Source organism: Schistocerca piceifrons, chromosome 2, assembly GCF_021461385.2.
Source record: "Schistocerca piceifrons isolate TAMUIC-IGC-003096 chromosome 2, iqSchPice1.1, whole genome shotgun sequence".
Lineage (NCBI taxonomy): Eukaryota > Metazoa > Arthropoda > Insecta > Orthoptera > Acrididae > Schistocerca > Schistocerca piceifrons.
Window position 1 is genome coordinate 661,704,362 of NC_060139.1, and position 17,350 is coordinate 661,721,711.

General features: G+C 45.1%; 1 protein-coding gene across 1 annotated transcript in view; it reads left to right on the forward strand.

Annotated features, from left to right (window-relative positions):
• LOC124776227 (glutamate receptor ionotropic, kainate 2-like) overlaps nucleotides 1–17,350 on the forward strand; it is a 276,490-nt gene that overhangs the window by 148,842 nt on the left and 110,298 nt on the right. Inside the window, exon 8 of the mRNA XM_047251084.1 lies at nucleotides 3,270–3,425. Coding sequence (XP_047107040.1) covers nucleotides 3,270–3,425 — 156 coding nt within the window. The remainder of the gene's footprint in view (nucleotides 1–3,269; nucleotides 3,426–17,350) is intronic.

Genomic DNA, 17,350 nt, shown 5'->3' on the forward strand with positions numbered 1-17,350 from the left:
ACACCATTATCAACACCTCACCGAGTTTGAACGAGGTCGCGTAATACGGCTACGAGAAGCTACATGTTTCTTCTGCGATACTGCAGAAGGACGTGGCAGGAATGTGGCCACCGTATATGACTGCTGGCAGCGGTGCTCACGAGAAAGTACGGTCGCAAGAAGACAGGACTCCGGACGGTCAGGTGGCACTACCGATACGGAAGACCATCCTGTTGGGAGTATGGCTCTGGCGCATGGTACCGCGTGAATTCTTATGGGACCAAACTGTAGAGGCCATCGGTCCCTTTACTTACACACTAGTTTAAAGTAACTTAAACTAACTTATGCTAAGAACAACACACACGCCCATGCCCGAGGGAGGACTCGAACCTCCTGCGGGAGGGACCGCGCAATCCGTGACATGTCACCTCAAACCCCGCGGCCACTCCGCGCGGCTCGTACTGCGTCTGCAGCGGCAATTTGAGCAGGAGTTGGCACCGCGTCACACAATGAACTGTTACAAATCGGTTGCTGCAAGGATAGCTCCGAGCCAGACGCCCTGTATCGTACATTCCACTAATTCCAAAACACCACCACCTGCAACTTCAGTCGTGTCAAGCGTGAGCACACTGGAAGGCAGGGTGGTGGTCTGTTCTGTTTTGTGATGAAAGCTGGTTCTGCCTCTGTGCTAATAATTGGCGTGTGGTGGTTAGAAGGAGGCCAGTTGAGGGCCTGCAACCAACCTGTCTCCGTGCTAGACACATTAGACCTACATTTGGATTAAAGGTCTGGAGTGGGATTTCGTATGACACCAGGAACACTCTTGTGATTATCTCACGCATCCTAACTGTAAATTTGCACGTAAATCTCGTGATTCTAACTGTTGTTCTGCCATTCATGAACGGCATTAAAAATGGTTCAAATGGGTCTGAGCACTATGGGCCTTAACATCTGAGGTCATCAGTCCCCTAGAACTTAGAACTACTTAAACCTAACTAACCTAACGACATCACACACATCCATGCCCGAGGCAAGATTCGAACCTGCGACCATAGCGGTCGCGCAGTTCCAGGCTGTACCGCCTAGAACCGCTTGGCCACCCATACCGGTTGAACGCCATTCTAAGGGGTGTTTTCTAGTAGGATAACGCTCCTCTACATGCCGCTGTTGTAACCCAACTTGCTCTACAGAGTGTCGACATGTTGCCTTGGCCTGCTCGATCACCAGATCTGTCTCCAATCGAGCACATATGGTATGTCATAGGGCGAAAACTTCAGCGTCATCCATGAATGGCATTAACTGTCCCTGTATTCACTGACCAAGCGCAACAGGCATGGAACTCCATCCCACAAACTGACATCTGGCACCTGTACTACACAATACATACACGTTTGCATACTTGCAGTCAACATTCTGACGGTTACACGATTATTAATGTACCAGCATATCACATTTGTAAGGGCTCGTTTTTACATCAACCTGTGATCTTCCAATGTTAATCACTTAAAAATGTTATCCAGACAAATGTATTCCCGAAATTTCATTACTCTATATTAACTATGCCGACCTCGGGGAAGATCAGTTTGGATTCCATAGAAATGTTGGAACACGTGAGGCAATACTGACCCTACGACCTATCTTACAAGATAGGTTAAGGAAAGGCAAACCTACGTTTCTAGCATTTGTAGACTTAGAGAAAGCTTTTGACATTGTTGACTGGAATACTCTCTTTCAAATTCTGAAGGTGGCAGGGGTAAAATACAGGGAGCGAAAGGCTATTTACAATTTGTACAGAAACCAGATGGCAGTGATAAGAGTCGAGGGACATGAAAGGGAAGCAGTGGTTGGGAAGGGAGTGAGACAGGGTTGTAACCTCTCCCCGATGTTGTTCAATCTGTATATTGAGCAAGCAGTAAACGAAACAAAAGAAAACTCCGGAGTGGGAATTAAAATCCATGGAGAAGAAATTAAAACTTTGAGATTTGCCGATGGCATTGTAATTCTGTCAGAGACAGCAAAGGACTTGGAATAGCAGCTGAACGGAATGGACAGTGTCTTAAAAGGAGGATATAAGATGAACATCAACAAAAGCAAAACGAGGATCATGGAATGTAGTCGAATTAAATCGGGTGATGCTGCGGGATTTAGATTAAGAAATGAGACGCTTAAAGTAGTAAATGAGTTTTGCTATGTGGGGAGCAAAATAACTGATGATGGTCGAAGTAGAGAGGATATAAAATGTAGACTGGCAATGGCAAGGAAAGTGTTTCTGAAGAAGAGAAATTTGTTAACATCGAATGTAGATTTAAGTGTCAGGAAGTCGTTTCTGAAAGTATTTGTATGGAGTGTAGCCATGTATGGAAGTGAAACGTGGAAGATAAGTAGTTTAGACAAGAAGAGAATAGAAGCTTTCGAAATGTGGTGCTACAGAAGATTGCTGAAGATTAGATGGGTAGATCACATAACTAATGAGGAGGTACTGCATAGAATTGGAGAGAAGAGAAATTTGTGGCACAACTTGACTAGGAGAAGGGATCGGTTGGTAGGGCATATTCTGAGGAATCAAAGGATCACCAATTTAGTATTGTAGGGCAGCGTTGAGGGTAAAAATCGTAGAGGGAGACCAAGAGATGAGTACACTAAGCAGATTCAGAAGGATGTAGGCTGCAGTAGGTACTGGGAGATGAAGAAGCTTGCACAGGATAGAGTAGCATGGAGAGCTGCGTCAAACCAGTCTCTGGACTGAAGACCACAACAACAACATTAACTATTGTTGTTGTTGCAATTTTTTCCGTCAATGTATATTAGACTGTCTCAACTACAAGCGTACCTCGCTCTCCGACGGTCACCGTGCTATGTGGCGCGCAGGCTAGCACACTGGATTCGCATTCGGGAGGACGACAGTTCATATCCGCGTCCGGGGATCCCGATTTACGTTTTCCGTGATTTCCCTAGATCGCACCAGGCAAATGGCAGAATGGTTCCTTTGAAAGGGCATGGCCGATTTCTTTCCCCATCCTAAAGGAATCAGAGCTTTTGCTCCTTCTCTAATGACCTCGATGTCGATGGGACGTTAATCCCTAATTTCCCTTCCTGATGGTCTACCCACTGTAAGGCGTCTGTTTACCCAAAAAGCAAAAAGTTATTTCGCAATGTTAATTTCTGAAATAATGAACACCACTGCGCTGAATCACTCTGAATATAGCACACTTACCTTCACCTGAGTGTTTCTTTAGGTACAGCAAAACTCGGAACTACGCCAAACCTGTTTCCGGTTGGTCTCGTTTCAGACGGAGACGGCGCTGATGTACGACGCGGTGCGTGTGCTGGCGGAGGCGCTGTTCAAGACGAGCACCATGAACTGGGTGCAGGAGCAGCCGCTTAATTGCTCGGACGACACCGCCGTCTGGGACCGCGGCGTCAGTGTCCGCGAGTTCATCAAAGACGTGAGTGCCGAGGCGTCCACACTGACACGACAAGGACGGCTTTATCACATGTTGGTTGCTCCAGATGGCTGAAACCCACATTCCCAGTCCATTATATTCATGGTAAAGTAAGCCATCTCGACGAAATAGTAGTCACTCCTTCAAAGTGCACAGTTGAGTGGTATATAACTGGTACCAAGCTGTCATGTTAAACCTCTGCCGCTGATGTAAGTGATGTCAGTGAGGTTGTATGCATCTGCCAGTAGGTTGTATACTGAAGTGACAAAAGTCATGAGATGGTTCCATTTCGGAAATTTTGGGAATTCACTATTCCGAGAGCGTGCCGAGAGTGCCAGATTTCACACATTACCTCTCACCACTGACAACACAAGGGCCGACGGCCTTCATTTAACGAACGAGAGTAGCAGTCTTTACACATAGTTGTCAGTGCTAACAGACAAACGACACTGGGTGAAATAACCACTAAAACCAATGTGAGACGTACGATGAACGTATCCATTAGAAGAGTGCGGCGAAATTTGGCGTTAATGGCCCATGGCACACGGTAACCGACGCGAGTGCCTTTGCTAGGCTAGGCGCAAATTGAGACGCGTATAGCACGTGAGACGTGACACGACACTACAGCGCGACACGCACGTTCCGCACGAGTCGCGCGGGTGCAGCGCATATTGCGACGCGTACACCATACTTCGCACGCGCCGACTGGCGACGCTCTGCGCTGACAGAACCGAAGCGCGCGCAACCTGTTATCTTTCTCAAACGATTTTACAGAAACTATTTACTGAAAATATTTGATTTTTGCCTTATTTGTAGCGTTATGTGTCAGCTAACAGTACATCGCCTTCAGCGTCTCTCCTGGGCGCGTAACGATATCGTGGCGAAGTGCCCATCATCTCGCTAATGGCCAATCTTATTGTGATGCACACATTTTAGTAAGACACTATGCAAAACGCAAGAAGTTTGCAACCAAAATTAGGGGTCGCTATGATTTTGCGTTTGGTGCGTATTACACCATATGTTGCTGCGTATGAAATTTAGGTAACATGTTGAATTTTTGTTTAGACTTGGGAGGAGGTCTCTATCTGCCTCCGATCTCGAGAAAATGGATCCTATGTAGCGCGCTCACTTCCGATCTCACGCCCGCGAGAATGAAATACTCGCAACATCTCTCATATCTCCTAAACCGATCGCGACATCGAAACGAAAGTTTGGCGAATGATTGCACACAAGGAGGAGAGTGTTTTGCCAATTCTTAAACACACGGAACTTTCTTATCTATGGCGATATATCAGTACTTATACTTCCCTTTCTATTTATTTCACTCCAGTGACTGTAATTTTTTAAGGGTTATCGACAGCTAGCGAAACAAGAGTTTCCTAGTCTGAAAATAAACATGAAATTTCTTCTTTTATGTTACTGCAAACCGACACTATGAGGTTTTTCGTAAGCTATTGAGCTCTGTGATTGCCAATTACTTGTTTAATGAGGCACTCTGTTTCGGAATTCTGTCGCAATGGCTGCTGTGAGATGAGTTTGGCAAATTGCACTGTGACAAAGGAAGTACAATTAAACCTGTCACCTAGAGAAATGTGGCCGTTACTCATAAATGGTGATGCTTCTTCGAATGAGAAAAGGTTAACAACTCGCACAAAAATAGATTGGCAATTCTTTTGGAATTTTGGTGAAATCCCCGTAACCCATCGTATTTTTAACACTGAGCGACTGGAATGGAAACTTACCAAAGGATTTTATTCCTTCTCTTGATCTGAGCAGTATTAAAATAATGAAGAGCGTTCCTTCAGGTGGAATGATAGGCACATGCCAGATACTGGTTACTCACCTACGGCTTGCCAAACTGACACTGTGTGTTCGCGAATAAAATAGTTGTTATTGAGAAAAATAAACAATTGGTCTGTCGCGCAACACAATGGTCAGTGTATTGTCAGCAGCGGAGGATAATGCGCGCGACAGGTATGCACAAGCTAGCCATGTGTACCTTGTGAGTTGGAGTTCGAAAAACATTGTCATGAAAGTAGATTCGCCTTTGTCAGTAGTACATTTCAACGAATTAAATATATCTAATCATGATACTCTTTTAGGATATTTCTAATTTGTTAATAATACCGACCATTTTCTTCATTTGTGTAGCCTGTTGTATAATTAGTTTATTAATGCTGATAATGTGCATGCAACAATTGAAAAACTTTTTCTCATCACGACGAACCAATTAAAACATTATTTGTGACTGCTTTTCGACTGTTTCTAGCTTGCAGTGGAAATATGATATTCACATGCATGTAGTACAGTGTGTCGTATTACATTATTACATCCATATCCAAGTAATCACAGTGAGACTTCTATACTTCAGATCTTGGATGCTTTTTATCAGGAGCACAAAGAGGTCACACCTGTGGAGATTATCCCTTTCCAAATTTTTGTGACAGATCGTACAGATACGCCAGCACACTAGGCAGCGAGAAGATAAACTTGTTTTACGTTCCTGCCTTGCTTCTTAATCACATGATTTTATAATATTCCTTGCTTCCTTATTCTCTACCCTCTGTCCCTTCTTGCGATCTGAAAACATTGCGGAGGCATATGACAGAATTCCAGCGGCCAATGGCTGACCAGCTAATGAAGTATGCATTTTTCTTGACAGAAGAAAAACAAAACAAAGCAAAACTATACAGATACAAATAACAGAAAAGCATAATGTACTAACGAAAAATGCTGGAGGGTTTAAATGGCGAAAATGAAACACTACACAAAGGCAATAAAATTTAGTATACAGTAAGGCAATATTTATCGTATGGGAAACTATCACTGCTTATATGCGCCGTGCCGATGTGAGCATATGGCCGGGCTACTTATCCGTTCCCCGCCTCAAATTTCCCACGGTGCTAGCGAGGCACGCGCGACGCGCGGCGCGAGAAACTGTGCCTCAACCACAACTCCGCGCGACATGGCACATGCGCGTTTCGAGTTTGAATCGCGTCACGTCGCGATTTGCGCGGTCCCATTTAAACCTGTGAAGTTACAAAAACGCGTGCTGCGCTGCGCCACGCCACATGGTTTCCAGCGTGGCGCACGGATATCCTTCCCTCTACTGGCACCCCTCCACCGCGAAAAGCCATCAGAATCTCCCTGACAGCAGGTGAAACAAACGTGCCACTTGACACAGCACAATCTTCCCCACACCGAATCTCTTGCCTCCTCCTCCTCCGCCAGCTGGTTGAAGGAGCCACCAACATACTGAAATACGAGGGGCATTAAATAAGTAAAGCAACACATTTTTTCTGAAAGCACGTCGGTTTTTTTTTCCAGGATTTCAATACAGCATGTTATTCCCCATTTTTTTGGCTACACAATCTCAATTCAGTACCACGATTTTAAGCCTCTTCACTGGAAGGGCTGCTGTGCTTGCATGGTACCACTCAATGGTCGACGTTGGAACCAACATATTGCCGCGTGAGTAACCTCCACATCAACCACGTACGGCGTCCCGCGGAGTGCATCGTTCATTGGATTAAAAATATGGAAGCTGGGAGGTGTGAGATCCGGGCTGTAGCGTAGATGAGTGAGGTTTTATGGGCTCCGCCCGAGAGTGCAGAGTTGTTTGACGCCTTGTGCTGTCATGGAGAAGGGGAAGTTCGTTTGCATTTTCATGGTGACAAACATACTGACGTCGTTTCTTCAGTTTTCTGAGCGGTAGCACAGTACGCTTCCGAGTTTATAATTGCGTCATGAGGGAGGAGATGAAACAAAATAACCCCTTCAGAATACCAAAGACCATCGCCATGACATTACCTGCTGGGGGTGTAGCTTTGAACTTTCTGTTCCGAGGAGAGGTGGTGTAGCGTCGGTCCATGGAGTGCAGTATTGTTTCCGGTTTGAAGCGATGAATCCATGTTTCACCGGCTGCGGCGATGTTTGACAAAACATTATCACGAACAGTCTCGTAACCTCTCAGCAATCATGAAGAAGTTAATGATTATAAATAATCCGCCTCGATTGCAAATAGAAACCGGATTTTGTCCTAGGTTTCGGCGCGGATAACCACACCTTCTTCGGAACACACTAAAACTACAAACTGCCTAAAGAGGCATGGTCCAACATTAGTACAGAACTCCCAGAAGGGCAAATGACTAGCATAAAATGTAAAATAAACCGTAGTGTCTACCATGTCAATAGCTGCACTTATCTCAAACATCAGAAGCGTGCTTCCTCACTCCAACCAACGTTCGGTGGGTCGCGGGCTCTCAGGTAAACTGAGGTGGCGCCGGCAGCTATGCCGTGAGAATGTCGGAAAGGAACGCGCATGGGCAAATTGAGAAATCGTCTTCTTCCATGTGATTGGCATAGAATGTGTTACGGAAGTGATCCGATGACCGTTATTCATCCCCCATATTTTCAGCATGGCTCTATCTGGTGTTATTTTGTCTGTCCTGCGTGCATGCGTTTTGACCATCCGTGGAATCTGCTATCCCACATATATAGTTTCAGCCTATCCACGTTCTATAGTTCTATAAAATCGTTCTCGAGCTAGGACATTATACATACACACGCATTAACTTCCTGCGCCTTTGACCCGGTCATCGGATCACTTTCGTAACACATTCTATGCCAATCACATGAAAGAAGACGATTTCTCAATTTGCCCATGCGCGTTCCTTTCCGACATTCTTACAGCCTAGCTGCCGGCGCCACCTCAGTTTACCTGAGAGCCCGCGGCCCACCGATCGTTGGCTGGAGTGAGGAAGCACGCTTCTGATGTTTGAGATAAGTGCAGCTATTGACATGGTAGACACTACGGTTTATTTTACATTTTATGCTAGTCATTTGCCCTTCTGGGAGTTCTGTACTAATGTTGGACCATGCTTCTTTAGGCAGTTTGTAGTTTTAGTGTGTTCCGAAGAAGACGTGGTTATCCGTGACGAAACCTAGGTCAGTCTCGTAACTCACAAGCAATTCCGCACAGATGGTCCTTCGTTGTTGTTTACGGTCTTCTGTTAGGCAACGAGAAATCCAGTGGGCACATACCTTTGAACTCCCCAATTGATGGACTAAGGTGTCAGCACTGCCAACAGTGACGTCCAGCTGTGCAACGGGGTGTTTGATTACGATCTGTCGATCACGTCTAACGACAGTGTCCATACGTTCCAACATTGCAGGGTCACAGCTGTGTGCGACAGACCGGCACGCAGGAGACTGGGCAGGTTTGTGCGACCTTTTCGTGCGATAATGACAGACGCTTCGCCCAACGACTCACTGTGCTTTTGTTCGCTGTCAGATATTCGTACACATCCTGCAAACGCCTATGAATATCTGCGACGCTCTAGTTCTCCACGAAAAGAAACACAACGACAGCTTCCTACTTGGAACTTGCCTCCGTTACAAACGCCATTTTAGATCCTACGGTTGGCGCCGCCAACTTTTAGAACTTCATGAAACTGCACGGACTGGAGTTGGACTATTCCGCAACAAATCTCTCATTTTTTCAACCGAAATTACCCGAAAAAATGTGTTTCGCTACTTACTGAACGCCCCTCATACAATAAACAATACAGTTAGCAACACTGTGACAAGGTCGCACAGGTCACAACAAAACTTGTTGTCATAAGTTGTGGAATGTCCATCATGCATTCCCTTGTCACAGAAACATCCTTAATTAATATGAACATCGTCGTCATAAAGCGAATAGATTCAACAGGTCCCTTAAAGTGTGGCAGGAGCTTTCTCAGCTTCATCTCCACTACTCAAGAGTACCAAAACTCCGGACATCCACCTGGTCCCCCAGTCTAACGAATTTGGGTCCTGCTAGCCAATAGTTCATGGTCCACCAGTATATTTTCTCGGGACCTACAACACATCTTAGGTAACATCTTACTAGGCTAATAAATCCTCGACTGATCACACGTTAGCCAATGAGGAATCAGTTCTAAATGCAAATATTAAAGCTGCCGGTTTCTGTTTCAGTGTTTCGTGCCTGCCTGCTTTAAAGACATTCATTAAATACCCCAAATTGTGTGGTCAAAATGATGATAAGCAACAAGACAGTCTTCAAATCAAAGTTCAGTCTCTCTGTGAGCGATAGGTTTGGGTAACACGGCGTCGTAGTAGAATGCCTGATTCCTAATACACAAACAAACTCCTCGAAGACTCTGAAGACACGCGGCAAGGACCAGAGATACCAGAAACCCTCCTCAACCGGCGTACGTCACACTGTGCGATCCCTAGTCTATTAAGAAACAACCAGCAGAACCTTGAAAAGGCATCCATGCCTACGACAGCATAAATGTTCTTCTGAATCTTTGGAGGTACAAAGGGGCTGTGACCACCACACAGAACTATCAGCTGGTTTAATGTTTTCCATGATATGTAATAAGGAAATGTGTTTCTACCTTGATCAAGCACATGTTTCAGAGAAGTTTTTTCATCTTCAGTTGAACAGTACACAAATTTTTCTGCATTACGATGTCTATCTGTTTTTTGTGATTATAGTATTTACACTACTATAAATATTGGCAGAAATATTAATATGAAGAATACATACATATCTTATTATTACATACAGGTGTCCACAAGTCCGTGTGGTATTTGTAGCACAGCAGCAATTATTGCATTCCAGTATGTCTTCTCCAATTAATAAATGCTTAACAATTTTTTGAAACGTAATTTATCGGTTTCTTTCCTTTCTATGCACTACTGTCACTATATTATCTTGCTTTGTAAACAAAAATTCGTTATTTTATCTTTGACTAGCTTTTTTTGAAAGTTACAGTACTATTTTTCAAAAAATCTGTTGAAATGTTTGCTGATTGTGTTTAGGCTTTACGTAATGTTTATTAGAGAGGGGGAGCAGACTATGTACGTAAATGTGTGAGCTTACTTTCTGTAGATCTCGCGTTTTCGTGCTTCTAAGGAGGGTTTAAGGTGTTGAAGGTAAATATGCACATTTATATATATAGTTTGCTCCCACACCTCGATCAACATTTCATAAAGCCTAAACACAATCAGCAGACATTTCAATATATTTTTCGAAAAATAGTACCGTAATCCAAAAAACGCTAGTCACTGAGTAAAATAGCGAATCTTTCTTTACAAAGTAAGGTCGTATAACGATAGCAGTGCATAGAGAGAAAAAATCTATAAAATCATATCAGGCCTAAAAATGTGATACATTGCGTAACAAAATACATGTAATAATAAGGTACATATTTATTTTTCATTTCAATATTTCTGTCATGGAAATATTATAATGTCAAAAAACTGATAAATATCATAATGCATAAAATATTTGTATACTGTTCGATATGTAATAAATAAAACTTATTGGAGATGGAGAAACTTCTCTGATACATGTATGTGTAGTAAAACAACAAAAAATGCTTTTGCTCAAGGCAGAACCACGTTTTTTATAATTTTTTTTATTATTTAGTATACATTTTAGTAAGCAAATGTGGACAAGGAAAGGGTTTCGACCACAAAATGATTAGCTTTCCACAATACCAACCACTCCCTCAACCTCTGTGGCCGGAAGACAAAATACGCATGCACCTGTGTGAACCCAGTTATCACTGAAAAGGTTCGTTTTTTCACAGTTCACATCTGTAATATAGGCCAATCAATTTCTACATTGCCCTTGCAGGAACTATCCAGTTACTTAACTGTTGGCGGGAAGTTGCTACAGTATCTCTGACAACTACGTCTCTCGCAGTCCTGCTTGCCAGTCTACCTCCAACATGAGGATACATAAGCTGCAAGGCTTCCACATCTCTCACGGCGAACACTTGCTCCTGTCCCATCGTTAATATCATACTACAGAAACACTTCCCTGTATTGGTAATTAAATCCATCGAAAATTTCTTTTTATTTAACATACCTACTAACAAATGGGGTATCACGGCGAATTGCGTTTGCCATGCACTACCCTATTGTTCTGACACCTCTATTTTATCCACTTGTTTAACCTCATGTGCTCACACTAAGTTTAAAACATCCAGCTACCCTGCAAGGAAGACGCTGCTAACAAATCTCTAAATATGACTTTTATCCTTGCCATTTCCTTGGGTAACTCATTCAACACAGTCCTAATTGCCCCATCAGTTACTGCCAACAAATAATTAATTCTACGTGCTTAATGCATTGCCCTTGCTTGCCGCTTATGCACCAGACCTTGGGAAGGTGACTCAAGTTGAAGAAATTGTAACACTAAATCGATTTCCAAGATGGCCAACCAGTTACTATTTAATTGATTATTCACGTCCATCTGCTGTCACAAACTCAATGGCTCTGGTTCGTCCATAACCTGCTGAAGCTTCCTTGATCGCTCTGCCACCGTATTCACAGGTGCACGCTCATAAATAGTTGTTTCATAAGACAGCTCCGTCTCGAACTGCCACACTAAAGCCGGCGCTTCCCTAGTGACCATATCTGCAACACCACACAGGGTTGCAAGACACAGTCTCTTGTGTACAATCCAATACTAGCAGCCTATGGGCACCATGCCCGCACAATACACAAGCATGCTCTTCTCCCAGCTGTAGTGTAGGATTTGGTGGAGTCGGGTTCGGGCTGGTGGTTGCGTTTTATCAAGCCATAAACATCTCCCTTGACAATTAACAAAATAACAATCTGACAAACAGAATTTAAATATATGGCTTAGTTATAGTTTCTAAAGCAGGAGCATTAGAACAACACAATAAATTAATTACAATTTTTTCAGCACAATAATAAAACAATTAACACTGACCTAGTAACACTAAAATTGGGGGCAACAACAAGAAAACTAACAGTTTACAAAATGACAATAGCTTGTAAGCAAGAATATTTAACTTGGCTTTCATATGTTTGCACTAAATTAAGTACTAGATCTACTAATCACTCCCACTCCTGGATTTGAACTGTCATCCTCCCAAAAGTGAGTTCACTTTACTGACCACTATGTCACTTCCCTGGGTTTCATAGAAAAGAACAGTTTTGTATCATTTATTGCCTACATTATCGATCAGTTCGTGTCAGAAAACCGACAGACTCTGACTGCACCCACGTGGTCAGTAAAAAAAAGTCACCTACCAGAATCCCTTAACTGCGTACATTAAACTTTCCAGCATACTGAATAAACATCAAAACGATACGAGACACACATTTCCTTAATTTAAACAATAATAACCTAGATATTAAAGCAACACCATACTTGAAGGGCCTCATGAACTGCAAGCAAAAACACTGAAAATTAGTCCAAGACGCAATAGTAAAACGATTTTAAATAGATATCCTACAAGATTGCACTTTCATGCAACATCTTGATGCATCCGCAGAAGACGTTACCAGCTTCTACAGAATTCTCACGCAATGCATATACCTTGGTACAAGAAGAGCAGCCAGGCGTGTAAAGACTCTTCGGTTTTTCTTGTCAGTCCACTGTAACCGCACCCAAGCCTCCACTCCCTAACGGTCCACACTTCAGACAGAATGTGCCGCCACCATAACATGTGAGATATTGTCAACCTTGGCTCCAGGGCTATAATGAGTTCTCTGCCCAACGATTGTGTGTGCAAAATTGAAAGCCATAGACCGACTACCAGGTACCAGCTTCTGAGGTCTTACCTATTTACAGCCATGTTTATCTCCGTAACTATGTAGTCTGCGTGTCTGGCGCCTAAGCGGAGGACTCGCTTTCAAATCCCAGTATTGCTAGCGATTTTCCTTGCTGGGAGGACAAGAACGGGATGCGCTCAACCTTGTGATACCAACTGAGAAGTAACGGCCCCAAGATCTGGGAAGCTGACAACGGTCAGGACAGCACTGTGCCAATCCCACGTCCCTCCACGCCATTTGCATGACGATAACATGGCGGCCAGTCGGTGCTGAATGGCCCAACAGGCTATTAGGCGGAGCTTTAGCTTTTTACTTATAATTACCAACACGGTAAATATTTAACACAATAAACAAAGTCTTGCAGTTTGAATTTGACTCCCAGTTTTTCCACCAATAGGACGTTACTTCTTTTATATGCGTGTACTGTGCAGAAGACTCGACCACATCCATCATTGTTTCCCTTAGCGATGGTGCACAATATTAAGTTAGAAAAGCTTTTGAAAAATGCGGCCATAGCAGAGGCGTTACACACAATTTGCGAACGTGGAAACTACTCACTGAGTTAACATCGTTTATGAACAGATAGAGGGAGCACCACATTATACACTCCTGGAAATTGAAATAAGAACACCGTGAATTCATTGTCCCAGGAAGGGGAAACTTTATTGACACATTCCTGGGGTCAGATACATCACATGATCACACTGACAGAACCACAGGCACATAGACACAGGCAACAGAGCATGCACAATGTCGGCACTAGTACAGTGTATATCCACCTTTCGCAGCAATGCAGGCTGCTATTCTCCCATGGAGACGATCGTAGAGATGCTGGATGTAGTCCTGTGGAACGGCTTGCCATGCCATTTCCACCTGGCGCCTCAGTTGGACCAGCGTTCGTGCTGGACGTGCAGACCGCGTGAGACGACGCTTCATCCAGTCCCAAACATGCTCAATGGGGGACAGATCCGGAGATCTTGCTGGCCAGGGTAGTTGACTTACACCTTCTAGAGCACGTTGGGTGGCACGGGATACATGCGGACGTGCATTGTCCTGTTGGAACAGCAAGTTCCCTTGCCGATCTAGGAATGGTAGAACGATGGGTTCGATGACGGTTTGGATGTACCGTGCACTATTCAGTGTCCCCTCGACGATCACCAGTGGTGTACGGCCAGTGTAGGAGATCGCTCCCCACACCATGATGCCGGGTGTTGGCCCTGTGTGCCTCGGTCGTATGCAGTCCTGATTGTGGCGCTCACCTGCACGGCGCCAAACACGCATACGACCATCATTGGCACCAGGGCAGAAGCGACTCTCATCGCTGAAGACGACACGTCTCCATTCGTCCCTCCATTCACGCCTGTCGCGACACCACTGGAGGCGGGCTGCACGATGTTGGGGCGTGAGCGGAAGACGGCCTGACGGTGTGCGGGACCGTAGCCCAGCTTCATGGAGACGGTTGCGAATGGTCCTCGCCGATACCCCAGGAGCAACAGTGTCCCTAATTTGCTGGGAAGTGGCGGTGCGGTCCCCTACGGCACTGCGTAGGATCCTACGGTCTTGGCGTGCATCCGTGTGTCGCTGCGGTCCGGTCCCAGGTCGACGGGCACGTGCACCTTCCACCGACCACTGGCGACAACATCGATGTACTGTGGAGACCTCACGCCCCACGTGTTGAGCAATTCGGCGGTACGTTCACCCGGCCTCCCGCATGCCCACTATACGCCCTCGCTCAAAGTCCGTCAACTGCACATACGGTTCACGTCCACGCTGTCGCGGCATGCTACCAGTGTTAAAGACTGCGATGGAGCTCCGTATTCCACGGCAAACTGGCTGACACTGACGGCGGCGGTGCACAAATGCTGCGCAGCTAGCGCCATTCGACGGCCAACACCGCGGTTCCTGGTGTGTCCGCTGTGCCGTGCGTGTGATCATTGCTTGTACAGCCCTCTCGCAGTGTCCGGAGCAAGTATGGTGGGTCTGACACACCGGTGTCAATGTGTTCTTTTTTCCATTTCCAGGAGTGTACTTTCCACGTTTTCAAATGTGTTGATAAGGATTCATTTAACAACAGACCTCCGAAGTGTGATATCTAAGGCAAGTCCTCCACGTTCGTTCTGTCTAGAACGGTCGATCAAAAAGTTTCTTTTCGAAGGCCGTACGGTCCAGAATCGGTATGCCAACAAGGTTAAATTGCTGTGTCCATTAAGGCAATCATTCCAACGACGCACAAGGTTGAAGATGCTCGTGTCCTGCCGCGTGAAGTAGCCTGACGTACGTCCTCGTCCCTTCAAGGCCTTTTTGAAGGAACTGGAGGCATCACAATCGCATGGGGAGAGATCAGAACTATAGGGTGCGTGTTCGAGTGTCTCCCACTTGTGTTGGCGTAACGTCGTGTTACAAAATTACAATATTTGCAATATGGGGACGTGCGTTATCATGAAGCAGTGACACTTCTTTTCGCAATATTTCACACAGGTATTCCTCATTCTCCAATGGATGTCTACCGGTATTTATCCTTCGGCAGATAAGAAAAGAATAATAGACATCGGTCCGGTTTGGACACATTTACTAATAAAGTCGCCGTATTGATATGATGGAATTAAATTTTCGTTCTGACACATGAATCTTAACTTTATCTCCTACACTGACAGAAGTTCAAGAAATGAATTAAAAGTTGTGCCATTACTAGGAGTCAAACCTGGGTCTCCTGCTTAACTAGACACATGTGCTAGATATTACCCTACTGTAGCAGTATAGCTAACGCACCTGCACGGACTACACTAGTCGATTGCCCTCCCTAACACAAACTACAAATCACTTTGTCAACCCATTTTCCACTTCTTAAATCGTCAATCTTGCCGAGGCTCTCCGTTATTGGAATAGCACCCCCCCGTTTGCAATGGAGAAATCCTGCCTGTAACTGAGGTACGGCCAAGCTGGGTGTAATGGCTAGCACATCTGCCTACTAAGTAGAAGACACAGTTTCAAGTCCCAGCGGTAGCATAAATTTTAACTCATTTCCTCAGCTTCTGTCATTATCGTCGTAGTTCACGTATCAGCATCTATCGCACACACATCGTAAACACACGAATGTCACACTAAACCCTTGCCTACATTTCGTTGCTTATATCCCTGCATCGGAGTCGCGCTATGTTGCATATACCATGCAGCAACGTCCTGAAACGGAAACTATTTCATCGCCCCTTATACACTACTGGCCATTAAAATTGCTACACCACGAGGATGATGTGCTACAGACGCGAAATTTAACCGACAGGAAGAAGATTCTGTGATATGCAAATGATTAGCTTTTCAGAGCATTCACACAAGGTTGGCGCCGGTGGCGACACCTACAACGTGCTTACATGAGGAAAGTTTCCAAACGATTTCTCATACACAAACAGCAGTTAACCGGCGTTGCCTGGTGAAACGTTGTTGTGATGCCTCGTGTAAGGAGGAGAAATGCGTACCACCACGTTTCCGACTTTGATTAACGTCGGATTGCAGCCTATCGCGATTGCGGTTTATCGTATCGCGACATTGCTGCTCGCGTTGGTCGAGATCCAATGACTGTTAGCAGAATGTGAAATAGGTGGGTTCAGGAGGGTAATACGGAACGCCGTGCTGGATGCCAACGGCCTCGTATCACTAGCAGTCGAGATGACAGGCATCTTATCCGCATGACTGTAACGAATCGTGCAGCCACGTCTCGATCCCTGAGTCAACAGATGGGGACGTTTGCAAGACAACAACTATCTGCACGAACAGTTCGACGACGTTTGCAACATCATGGACTATCAGCTCGGAAACCGTGGCTGCGGTTACCGTTGACGCTGCATCACAGACAGGAGCGCCTGAGATGGTGTACTCAACGACAAACCTGGGTGCACGAATGGCAAAACGTCATTTTTTCGAATGAATCCAGGTTCTGTTTACAGCATCATGAGGGTCGCATCCGTGTTTGACGACATCGTGGTGAACGCACATTGGGAGCGTGTATTCGTGTTCGCCATACTGGCGTATCAGCCTGCGTGATAATATGGGGTGCCATTTGTGTTACACGTCTCGGTCGCCTCTTGTTCGCATTGACGGCAATTTGAACAATGGACGTTACATTTCAGATGTGTTACGACCCGTGGCTCTACCCTTCATTCGATCCCTGCGAAATCCTACATTTCAGCAGGATAATGCACGACCGCATGTTGCAGGTCTTGTACGGGCCGTTCTGGATGCAGAAAATGTTCTACTGCTGCCCTGGCCAGCACATTCTCCACATTTCTCACCAACTGAAAACGTCTGGTCAATGGTGGCCGAGCAACTGG